Below are 12,721 nucleotides of genomic sequence, written 5' to 3'. Positions count from 1 at the left end.
TGATAAAAACTTAGTAGTGTGGATTTATAATCTACTTTTTTGTCCTCATGATGGAAAAGCTTTTGTCTGTCCCAAGCCATGTTTTTCCACTTAAGGTAGACTGTTGGACTGAAGTTTGATTATGCCTTTGATGCCCCAATGCTTTCTGTGCTTCATGAAACTGAATTCCAGATTAGCAGAAAGGGTCTGAGGCTGATAGAGGATTACTAACTGCTGATAGTCTCCTAAAAGACAGGTAGAGGATCCATGCTCCTGCTGGCCTTGTCCTCATCATACGTGTCCCTCTGGATGACCAATATCTCCAGAGGAAGCTGCATTACAAGTACGACTCATAAGCACTCTTCGTGAGTTTAAATGAAGCTAAGCCTTCTTGAAGTCCTTTATCATAATTTATTTGTTTATGGTCACTAATTAATGGGGCTAGATTCAAGTGTTATTTCTAAAATTTCTCTTTTCCATTGTTGTAGTCTAAGCAAGAGATTTTGGTTTTTCTCTGAGGTCATGATTTGTAAAAAAGGGTTATTAGCAAAATTGCAAGGAGGTGCATAATCGATGACAAATGGGTAGTTTCTGAAGCCACAAAGTACAAGTAGGTGTTCAGGTTAAGTGCTGCCTTCTTTAGTTGACTGTGAAATTGTGAAAATTGATTGACTTGGAAGTAATTCCAAACAAGTCACCCAGCCCGTTCTGCAGTGCTGCCAGAGTTAGCACAGGAGTTATGCCTAAAATGTGTATGTATAGTCTAGCTTTGACCCTGTAAACAAAACCTGACCATTTTCAGGGATGACTTAATCCAGTTCTGCTTTTCTCTGTTAAATAATAAGAGAAAGTAATTAATGTATTAAAAGCTGGTACGCTGGAGTCTCTTACAACACGTTATTCTTCTCTGCTAATGTTTAGTCATTGTTGGTTGGGAAGAAAGAAGTACTGGAGACTCTAGATGCACATCCATCCTTACATGGATGTTGTTGCCAGACACGTTGTTTCAGTGTTTAAATAGCATATACCTGTATTTCTGTGCTGACTGAGCCTTTTCCCCAAATACCTGAAGAGTAACTTTGGACTTGTGAATTTCCACAGGTTTCCATCTGAGTGCCACTGTGGTGCCCCCCCAGATGGTGCCCCCCAAGGGCGCGTACAACGTGGCGGTGATGTTTGACCGGTGCCGGATCACGTCGTGCAGCTGCACCTGCGGCGCCGGGGCCAAGTGGTGCGCGCACGTCGTGGCGCTTTGCCTCTTCCGCATCCACAATGTAGGCATCCAGCACAGCTCTGCTCTCGCCTTCTCCGAGTCGCTCCTCAGTACAGTTCTATGCACCACACATTCTCTTTAGGGAAATGGTTCTTGACGCTCCTTTTGGTTACAGATTGTTGAAATGTCTGCTCGCAGTTGGGGTCTGCAGGCTGAATTGTCTGAGGCCCTAAACTGCAGACTGTCTTTGGCAATGTGCAGATTTCTAAGGGTAGATACCTAGTGCTTTTTGGCCTTTTCCTATTTCTCATTTAAATGCCAAAATCACTCATTATTTCTTCATCTCTGAAAAAAGTGGAAAGTCATGAGTAGTTTCTTTTATTAAAAGTCTTTGGAAGTACAGGATTTGAAAGCTCACTCTTTATGTTGTTTGATCAGCGTGCAGAAGGAAAGTAATTTTGATCACTGTTGGCCTTTATGTTCACAAGTTCATTTTAACACTTACTGAGTTAACTGTCATTTTGACTTGAAGATTTCAAGCAGGTTTATGTTTTTATTTGACTGCTTTTTTTTAATGTGGCCTTTCATAGAGCAAAAAGTAGACATTTTATATCCTAACCAACTTCAGCTGAAAATGTGTAGAATCAACATGATATACAACCAGTTGACAGTTTGGTCTTGCATACAGTTGAATTTGGGAAGCTGAGAAGCACAAAGGATTAAGTTTTGATTATGGTAAGAACAGAAGATTTTCTGCTGTCACAGAGCATTTTACAGCTAACATGCTTATGATCAATTCTAGATTCTTTAATAAGTTCTAATAACCTGCTGAAGCTTGTTAGTGTTTCACAATGGACAAGTGTAATTGGCTTAAGTTTATGCTCTTGTGAAATAATCAGAATATTGGTATACTTTCTGTATTTAGGACTGGACAGCTGGCAAAAAAAAGGGTTTTGCTTTGAATTTTCAGTTTGAGTTTTAAAAGGTGGATATGGAGAATGAGGCTGAAAACCAAATTGTCGTTTATATTATTTACAATCAAAGTTTGGACCCTGTGTAAGATAAAAATCATTCTTTTGCCTCCAATCCTTTGTCCACCTGAAAAGTGACAGCGAAAGTATTTTTGTGTTTGTATAAACTGACTTCTGACACTAGCAAGTTACAAGCGAAGGTATATTGCTCTGTGTAGACAAGACAGTATCACGAGTGTCTTTATTATCAAACTGCTCTTGACTGTGTAGGGGTTAAATTTTAAGTGGGACATTTTTGTTATGTAAAGTGAAAAAGGTTAAGAAGCTAGTGGTGAGGTTTTTTAATAATCTAATTTGTTCTAAGATATGGAAGGAGATTTTTAGACTGAATTAAGAAACTCTAAAGAGATAAATGAGATGGTGGTGATTCTGTGAAACAGTCCCCCACAGAGCTGGTTCGTTTGCCAGAAGCTTAAAGGATAATGTCCTATTTTAGAGGTTTGTTTGTGAAGTCTCTGCCCATATTTGTGCAATTGCTAGCAACAACAGATCTTAAGCACAGCTGTTACATCAGTTTCCTTGGAAAAACCCATAAAACCAGTTTTTTAAAAGCCTAGGCAGCTTATTTGCATCTTATCTACAACACACTACATAATTTCAGAGAAAAAAAAATTGGCCATCAAGACCAAGCATGGTATGCATCAGCATAGCAAGTGTTGTGACACTTCATCAATTTGGTGGACACAGCTTCATTAATGGTAGTTTGTGTCTCCTTTTCTTTCTTCAGGCATCTGCAGTGTGCTTACGAGCACCTGTTTCTGAGTCTTTGTCTCGGCTACAAAGAGACCAGTTGCAAAAATTTGCTCAGTACCTAATCAGTGAACTTCCACAACAGGTAAGTGGGGACCATCATCTGACTGACAACTTGTTAAATGCACTTATCTTTATTCTGGGTCAATTTACGTGATGTCTTTTGTTGCAAAATAACCAGTTATGCTATTCAGTTTTGAGCTGCTGGGAAGGCATTCAGTTCTTGCTCTTTTCAGTTTTGCTATTCTATTATTCGACAATTGTCTATTGCCAAGTGAAAGATTAGAAGTGTCTTAAAAGGAGAAAGAAGAGTGGTTGCTATTCATATCAGCATGAATATCTGCTAAGCTTGTGAAAGATCAAACACAGTAAATCAGTTCATGATTGTTGAAAACTTTGGCCAGCCCAAATCAGCTTTTCTTTTTTGTGTGTTTGGTTAGCTAAGTGGAGAGAACTACCTAGATAATGTATTTTATGTGCCTTAAGTGGGTACTTTCTAATGCACCTAACTGGTAACCTTTTGACTTCCCCCAGTGTAGCTTCTTGGTAATTCATAAGAATCATTCAGATTCATTCAGAATCATTCATAAGAATCATTCAGAATCATAATAGACATGACATTTTTTTAGTCAAAGGCTAAATCTGCTCTCTCATTCCTTGAATATCTGTTTTGTTCAGGGTCAGGTCATTTGTATCATCTGCCTAAGATGTTTGCACAAAATAGACAAGAATACCCAAGTGATTGTGAAATGGCTGCTTTAAAATTACAAGGGTTTGGCAACTTTTTAATGCTGGTTCAGCTAAAGGAGATTGAGAAAAACTGGCCTGCATGGGTAACTGTCACATTTCAGCAGTGCATTTGTAACACACTCCTCTTAAGTAGGAGTTAGATTACTGGACGTGTGTGCCTAAAATTCATCTCATGGTGCTGTGCTTAGGACACTGTGATATTCTTTAGCTAAAATATCCTATAAATTTCCTACAGAAATACTAATCTTCTTATGAGAGGAAATAGAGGAATTGTGTAATATGAAAGTGATAAAAAAATACTGCTTTTTTGTTGCTGAGCGATGAGTGCCAGTAGTGTGTGCTTCTTGCTACATTATGTAACAGGCAAAGCTTTTTTTCTCTCCTCAGACTAAGCTTTATGGTACAGTCTGGTGCTTAATAGGGGAGGGTTTTGAAAGGCTAGTAGTGGTCGTGGTTGTTTCTGAATGGCATGTGAGTTGGCATGTTTGCTTTCAGATATTCTGTGTCTGTCTGCTCCTTTCTGCAGGGTTTATTTCTCCTTTGGTCACACTTTGGTACCAGCTGTGCATCAGGGACATCTGGATTAATTAATTATTACAATTTTGCCAGATAATCTGATGAACACTGCCCAACAGAAAAATTTGGGGTTTATTGGGAGATATGTCTTAACCTATGTTGTGTAATTCCTTTAAAAAGGCAAGGTGTGCCCCAAATTCTTTCAACAGTCTTATTCCTGGTCTTCAGGATTTCTGAGTGGAGATAGATACTCTAATGCCTTGGGACCCCATATTTTGACAACACGACATAGAATTAGAGCAGGCTGTACACATGATTTTATTTTATCCTTATTTCCAGTTTGTGAATGACGTGATACCGTATTATAATGATGAATTACTTTCATGTGTATATAGGAATGCAGCTAGATGCTTTTCAGAATCTCTGTAGAAAGTGTTTTCTGTATCTAGGAAAATCATGGAAAAGCAGCTGAAATTCATTTCTTGGTTCTTCGCCCAAGAGCTATTTCCCCTTATGAAGCCAGTATTCCTATTCCAATTAAGCATGAATATCTTAGCAAAAAAGACTGAAGGAGAGTAACTGCAGGTCCCTGGTACTTCAGCCTTAAGGCACAACACTGCCAAGGCTTGTGCGTTTTCTTAAAATAGTGGGAAAACAGTACAAAATAGCTTAATGCTGAATTTGTTTCTTTATGTGATTGAAATGCAGAATATCCTTATGGAGCATTTTTTTCTTCCATCTGTTTGAGACGTATCTGTAGTATTTGCAAATAGAGGTGTACTGAATGTGCCTTTCTTTACAGTAAGAGTGATCTTTTACCTCAGCTGTGGTATGGAGAGAGGTGGGGGATATCAGACATTCTGTTGCAAGTCATTTTAATCTTAATTATATGGATTAACAATTTGCGCGTTCTGTGCATACATACTAAAGGCTAAATGGATCTGCACTTTCAGACTTAGCAGACTTAGTATGGGGGGGAAAAAAACTCTTTCTACTGTGCATTTCTCTTTCAAAAATAGCATTTTAAGGGTGTATCTATGTAGGATTTTACAGTCAGTGTGAACCTTCTCTGCTTATGCTCTGAGCTGGTCCAGAAGTTATGATTAGTTTAGTGCTGAAATTGCATTAATCTACTACTGAATCCCTTTGTTAACTGGATGGTAAATAAGCTAAAGTCTCCCTCAAAAATTATGTGTACATGTATTTTATAGTTTGCTCCCCTGCTCCCATTTGCTTGGGTTTTAGACAAATATTTAGGAACAAGAAATAAAGATCTTTTGAAGTGCAGGAAAATGGCGACCTTGCAGTCGGAAGGGAAGCAGTGGCTTCCCTAACTCTCAAAATTAGTTGCAGTATCTACTTTCTGTAGACTCCTATTCCTCAAGAAATGAGAGACTAGTTAATAAATTGTGATGCTTTTGTTTACTTAGGGTGTGACTGCAGAAAGTGAGCCTTTCATGGCCTGTGAGAGAGGTGTCACAGCTGGTGGCTGTTGTGTGATCTTTAGCACCCTCTGTCGTCCTTTCTGAAAACGTAGCTCTGTATTCAATACTCTTGAAATTGCCAGAGTGTTTCAGTCATGATCTTTGGCTTTGTGTAGCAGGATAAGAAATACTGTGTATATTGAAAGTTTGCATCATGTTTTCAGATTCTTCCAACAGCTCAGCGCTTGCTGGACGAGTTATTATCTTCCCAGTCTACTGCCATCAATACAGTGTGTGGAGCCCCAGGTAATTTTAATACTTCTCATTTCAGCAATCTGTATCACAGATAGGAAGAGAATTATTCCATTGCTTCAGGTTTCTGAACTGATTTGTTACCCAGTAGCTTGGATTACAAATGGAAATAGAGGAAAAGGGATGAGTATTGGCACCTACATGTATATATGGCACAACAAGAGGCATCTGAGAGCGCTTCCAGAGGAAGGGAGCATCAGGCAATGCACTTTCTAACCAAGTGGGTTTTTTAAAATTTGGTATTAAGTATAGACTCCTGGGAATGTCGATTGGAGGGGACGTCTCCCAAGTTCCTGCTTAAAACTGGACTGTTTACATCACTAGACTGGGTTAGCTGGAATTTGGGGTAGCTTACATAAGTGTTGGTTACCAGAGATGTTAGAGCATTCCTATTTTAGTGCTGCATTACCCTTCTGATCAAGAAGAATCTGCTAATTTAATGTTGTTAATGTTGAAGGTAATGTTATGGTAACATTTAAAGATAATTCTGGAGAGGGTGTTCAGCAATGAGTGAAATAACTTGGGTTGCACTGCCTGTGTACTCTGTGGTTGGGTATCTTTGAAGCTTGCAGATTGTAAATGTGTTTTTCATTTGTAAGATCCCACTGCTGGACCTTCTGCATCAGATCAAAGCACCTGGTACTTAGATGAATCTACTCTCAGTGACAACATAAAGAAAACCCTTCATAAATTCTGTGGACCTACTCCTGTTGTTTTCAGGTAAGCTGTTTCCCACTGAAGGGAAAATGTGATATTCATGTGATCTGTAAATTCATTTCTCATATAGCTTGTATGCTTTGGCCTGAAGGATGCTGAGTTTCACGGACACTCTTCTGGATTGTATTTTTGTGTAACTTCTGCAGTGTTATTTCAGTAGAGCAGACTGTATTTGTACAATACTTTGCTTGTGTGGTGTTCTTTAGCTCATTATGCATTCTGTCTTTTAGGTTACTCCTGTTTGTGCCATTGAAGGGCAAATATATTTCTGGATGTAGATTATATTCAGAGTTTTGTATGACCGTGCTTGATGTAATTTTTTCTCCTTATTCTTCTGCTTTATATACAGTGATGTGAATTCAATGTATCTGTCTTCCACTGAGCCACCAGCTGCTGCTGAGTGGGCTTGTCTGCTACGTCCCCTGCGAGGAAGAGAACCTGAAGGAATCTGGAACTTGCTGTCCATTGTGCGGGAGATGTTTAAGAGGCGGGATAGCAATGCAGCTCCTTTGCTGGAGATTCTGACTGACCAGTGTCTCAACTATGAGCAGGTATTTCTTTACTTGGAGTGCAGGGATGTTTTGGGGAACCAGGCAGAGCCAGTAACTGGTGCTTTGTGTCTATACAACCCATGGTTGAATAAAATGATTTTAATGGCCTATGTGTGTTGTAGGCAGGTGCTTCTCCACACTGAAAGGATGTTACAGTTTGCTCTTGTTCTGATTTAGTGATATCCTGGTAACACTGTATTCCCAAAATGCCTCAGTTCTTCTGCCATGAATATGTAGAGTCTGAGTTCTTTTGTTCAGCATATTTGATTTGATTTTTTCACAATCAAAGTGATTTATTTTACAGTTCTGTTTCTGTTTTTTTTTAAACAAAGCACGTCATGTATGAGCTGTCATGTTGATAAAAACTAAATATATAAATTTATATTTATAATATATATATTGTGTAAAAGAATCTCAGATTCTTTTGTTATCTTCACAGAAGATATCTTTTGGTGGATTGAAACAGTACTTTATTTTGTTAAAATAATATTAGAAAAAGCTGCTTTTTTTTGATGGCTCAGGACTTTGACCTCAGTCTGTAATATAAATTGTGGTGTAAGTTTCCTTATTGCTCCATCCCATACCTCAACTTTAAGCAAGGGAAAGGAAATGCTCCATTTATCATATTTACTTTTTCTCTCCAAGTGTGAAGACCTCTAGGAAGCAAATGTCCTGTGAGTGTTTTGTTCTTTGGGCATGTGCCTTCTAACCAGAGAAATTTTGAGGCACTTAGTTCTCACAAGCCAATACTGCCTTAGTGGTTATAATTATTTTGAAATCAAATGAAAACCTGATATTAACTACAGATCCCATTTCCATGGGATTATGAGATAAAGTGAGAGCAGGGGATGAGATGTTGGCCAGAACACAGCTTCACTGAACCTTTTCTTCTGCAGATAACTGGCTGGTGGTACAGTGTGCGAACATCCGCGTCACACAGCAGTGCCAGTGGGCACACAGGACGCAGCAATGGCCAGTCAGAAGTAGCTGCTCATGCTTGTGCAAGCATGTGTGATGAGATGGTGGTTCTTTGGAGGCTGGCTGTCCTCGACCCAACTATTAGTCCACAGAGGTGAGCTCCCGAATCAGTTCCTGTCTCTCTTTAATTTCTGTGATACTCAACCACACTAAAGAGTTTAATCCTGTAGATTTCTTGTGTTTTATCGTTAACTCAATACCTGTTCAACCATTAGTCCTTCTGGACCATGTGCGATGTTACATTCAAAGCACTGTAATTACTTCAATTGCTATTGCTGCTTACTTTTACCAACATCAAGTAGTGTGACTAATTTGTTTTCCTTTCTTACATATGGGTGTAATTCTGCATTTTAGTGTTCCAGTGGAGAACATTTCTTTGAGTGATAGCACCAGCTACCAATTAATTTTAAAGGTTTCTATATTTAACCGTTCAGCAGTTTAATGGAATTCTGTTTAGCCAGTCATTCACTATTGTGTATTTCGAGATGCATCAGTTCTTACTTTCTGTGCTCTTAGGGAGTTGTTCTCTGCAGTGTATTTGTAAACAGTGTCACCAATGTATGATTTTCAGTCAGTGTTTTCAATTGTCTGAGAAAAAATTGTGTGGCTTCTGCAGATTTCTAAACCATATTGTGCTCTGGTAAGTCGCTGCCATTTTTATTTAGCACCATCTTTATTTAGCACCAGTGGAATAGCAGAGGAGGTACTGAGAGCTCCTGTTGAGATACTGTGGTTGACATAGTAATTGTTTTGTACATCTTGTCTACAAAGTGTGGTGTATAAAATGTATTGGATTAGTTTAATGTGCTATAAATTCTCAGAAGTTTCTCGGAACAAATGAAAACAGGAGGGTAATTTCAGAACAATTACGTGTTAACAGGATTTGCTTTCTCTGAATTGTGTAACATTAATAAAATGCCCTATGAAAGGCATATCAGGGACATTAAAATGGATGCAGTTTCTGTCTTGTACAGTTTATAATATGAAGTAGCTAAGTATAGGAGTTGAAGACAAAAACTGTAGGAAACTGGGAATGAAGCTTAAAAGAAACAAACATCAATCAAATTACACAGAAAAAACATAAAGTATTTAAACAACGTATGAAGCATGAAGAATTAATAACATATGAAGCATAAAGTATTTTAATAACGTATGAAGTTGTGCTGTCTATATTCACTTTGAGTTATTTGATGCAGTTCAGATTTGCTTAGATCTCCTACTAGAGCTAATGGATAATTGAAATGCTCCTGCTTGATTACCTATTCTCTTGGTCTTTGAATAGTCTCCAAGGACCCTCTTCGTGTGCTTCCCAATCCTTACAGGGAATCACAAGGAGACTTCACAGAGTCTCATCCTTATGTTACCCTTCCCAAGTAGTTCCTGCTCCTTTTTCCTTCTGAAAATCATGTTCTTAACCAGTATGTTTCCTGGTTAAATAATTTCTTGAGTGGACAAATATAAGTAGTCCATTTCATTTAGTCCCTTTTGTCCCAATAACCTTTGCACCTAAATTGGGTCACCTCAATTTTTATTTTGTTTTCTTGTCCTTTTACTTTTATTAGGAAATCTGATAGGATTTAAGTGTTGGGATTATACATCAGAAATGTGTGGCAGGAACAGAATGGCAGTTGATTGAGACACCTGGTGAAATTTCTAGACATGTCTTTTTCTCTTGAATTAGATCACCATTTAGACTATTTTGCTCAAGTGGGTAGGCTCTATGTGAGATTTGGAGCTGGAAAATGCAGAACTGTTTTGTTCTTCCCATAGTAATATGGGGGCATGGGACTAACTGTGTAACATGAGTCTATGTAGTCCTGCCAGCTTGCTGCTTCTTCAAAGTTACTTGAACATCAATTATTGCTGTCCGTATGGTTTGCAACAGTTTGTTCTCCTGAGGACAGCCTGCTAAAGCTTAAATTAAATTGTTGGGCTCTATATAGGCACATTAGGGTAAAGAGGTAGATGCCTGGGAGGGAGATTAGGTGGTCCTGTCTGTCATTGTGCTTCCCAGGGTAGGCTATTTAGGTTGTACTTGTGAATGTCTTAACTGGAGTTATTCACAGGGCTGTTTCACAGCTGCTGCAAACTGTTTTATGAGTGTCTCCAAGGCAGTTCCCCATGGAACTGAGACTCTGAGACTCATCTCACTCAAATCACTAACACCTTATTTAGGGCAGATAAGCAAAAAGGGCAGTGTTTTATTTTAAACCTCCCAGTTTGTATTGTGCTTTCATGTTGGTGATGTTCGTGTTTTGTTTCTGCATCATGAACCTGTCTACAACTCAGTTGTTAATATATCTGTGCTTTTTTCAACCTGTCTTCTTATTAGTGCTGTCAGTATTTAGCATTAACTTAATTCAGCAGATGATGTTTCTGCCAAAGGAAGGAAGTGTAATGTGGGTTAAGTAGTAGTTTGTTGCAGGTGATTTTTGTGTCTGCTTCCTAATCTGTTCCCTTTCTTCTCTTAGGCGCAGGGATCTTTGCTCACAACTCAGACAGTGGCAGCTGAAAGTCATAGATAATGTTAAGAGGGGTCAGCACAAGAAATCACTAGAGAAGCTCTTCCAAGGTTTCAAGCCAGCTGTAGAAGCCTGTTACTTCAGTTGGGAGGAAGCTTATCCCATTCCTGGGATTACGTATAGCAGCACTGACAAGAAGAACTCATTCTGTTGGGTAAAGGCCATCCAACAGAGGAGCTGCCGGTTGCAGTGTGCAGAAAGTGCCTGTGAGGCTGGCAGGAGCCACGGCCAGGAGCCTGGGGGACCGTGTCTGCAGCCCGGGGACAGGCTGCGGCCCTCTCCCCAGGAGCCAGCGGTCCGGCCAAAAGAGCTCACTGGGAAGCGGAAAGTTGTCTCTGAAACGCCACAGAGGGTTCTGAGGCGGCTCTCAGCAGAAGGGGATAAAGCTGTCTATAAGACTGCAGTGAGCAAAGCAAAGTTGCCAGTGAGCAAAGGCTTGACCAGTAAACATAGTGGGAAACGCCGTATGAGCAGTGAGGACAGCTCTCTGGAGCCAGACTTGGCAGAGATGAGCCTGGATGACAGCAGCTTAGCACTGGGGGCAGAAGCCAGCAATACCTTCAGTTTTACAGAAAGTCCACTGAGCAGGAGCTACAGGGATGCCTTTGAGGAGGATGGTGGGGTGTACTTCTCTGAGGGACCTGAGCCTACTCTCAGGAGCAGTTCCATGGCCAAGAAACCCCCCAAGGATCCTGTGGGGGAGATGGGTAGTGGCGATGATGACCTGCCTTCTGCAGATGAGAACTCTGGTGGTGTGAGTCTGAAGCCTGAAGAAGTGGGAGAAAATGGTGCGGCAGGGGGAGGGGATGATGGAGAAGAGGAAGATGATTACCAGGTGTATTATCTGAATCCACAAGAGGTAGCCAAGGAAGATGATGACAAAGCTGAAGGGGGAATTGAAGAAGAGCAGGATATATTTGCTGGTATAAAGCCTCTGGAACAGGAGAATCGGATGGAGGTGAGTTGAATCTAGTTCAAAATGCTGTTTTGCAGTTTCCTATGTTGTGTAAATCATGGTCTCACCACCCTCATAGCTGTCACACTTAACCTAGGATGTTGTTAAATCAAGTGCTTAATTACAATGTTGTGATAACCAACTGTGTCATAAGGTATCTAAAAGCTTAATGCAGTAGTAGCATATGTCTGCTTCCCACAAGCTGATTCCTTGTTTCTGTGCTAACTGCAAGTGTGTCCCAGTTTTAGTTAGTCCCATCTCACGCTCCAGGATTTACAAATGTAGACAAAACAGTGTGTGCTTTTCACCTAGTCTCACCCTTGGAAAAGGCAGAAATTATCTGAAATTGAAAATGAGACTGAGACATGGTCAGAAAGAAAAATTTAAATCCAACCATTTAAGCAGAAGTTCTTTGGAAAGGAGAAGCAGTCTAAATAAACTGTGTCTTTATTCCTGTAATAACCACAAAATGTGTTTAGAGATTGCACCTATGTAACCAAGCAGCCAAATGGCAATGTATGGAAACAGTGGTAATTTGAAGTTTAGTATTTTTTGAGCTATTCTCTGATCTCATAGCACTCAGAGAGAGGATGGGATTTAATCATGTAAGAAAAGACTTTTTAGGGAAGTGCTTCAAGGAATGGTGATGAAGGATTAGGCAAGGAGGACTTTGAGAATACCTGCTGCTGAAGTTAGTAGTGAATTGTGCTTGCAGTCTTTGTGACAAGTGGTCCAAGCAGACTAACTCCAGGCTGGGGTAGTGTGGTTTGAACATGACCATCTGTTCCTTCTTGCAGATCCTGTTTGCCTGTGCAGAGGCACTGTATGCACACGGGTACAGTAACGAGGCTTGCCGCTTGACTGTAGAGCTTGCCAGGGACCTACTGGCCAACCCTCCAGATCTCAAAGTGGAGCAGCCACCAACTAAGGTAGAGAGATGGCAGCAACCATCAGTAGTCTTGATGTTAGTGCAGCTCTGTGCAGGTGACCCTGTTTCTTGTGATTCTCTCCAAAACCTTAGTC

The 12,721-nt window shown here is 40.0% G+C and overlaps 1 protein-coding gene across 3 annotated transcripts in view; it reads left to right on the top strand.

Moving 5' to 3' along the window:
• Positions 1-12,721, top strand: part of ZSWIM8 (zinc finger SWIM-type containing 8) — a 75,889-nt gene that overhangs the window by 24,761 nt on the left and 38,407 nt on the right. For all 3 annotated transcript variants that reach the window (XM_084209949.1, XM_084209950.1, XM_084209948.1), the window contains exons 4-11: positions 1,081-1,253; positions 2,951-3,058; positions 5,888-5,969; positions 6,575-6,695; positions 7,042-7,243; positions 8,140-8,315; positions 10,693-11,701; positions 12,496-12,627. In XM_084209949.1, the coding sequence (XP_084066075.1) occupies positions 1,081-1,253; positions 2,951-3,058; positions 5,888-5,969; positions 6,575-6,695; positions 7,042-7,243; positions 8,140-8,315; positions 10,693-11,701; positions 12,496-12,627 (2,003 nt within the window). The remainder of the gene's footprint in view (positions 1-1,080; positions 1,254-2,950; positions 3,059-5,887; positions 5,970-6,574; positions 6,696-7,041; positions 7,244-8,139; positions 8,316-10,692; positions 11,702-12,495; positions 12,628-12,721) is intronic.

Source organism: Fringilla coelebs, assembly GCF_963513975.1.
Source record: "Fringilla coelebs genome assembly, chromosome: 8".
In the NCBI taxonomy this organism is placed as follows: Eukaryota; Metazoa; Chordata; class Aves; order Passeriformes; family Fringillidae; genus Fringilla; species Fringilla coelebs.
This window is presented reverse-complemented; position numbering and strand designations above follow the sequence as displayed.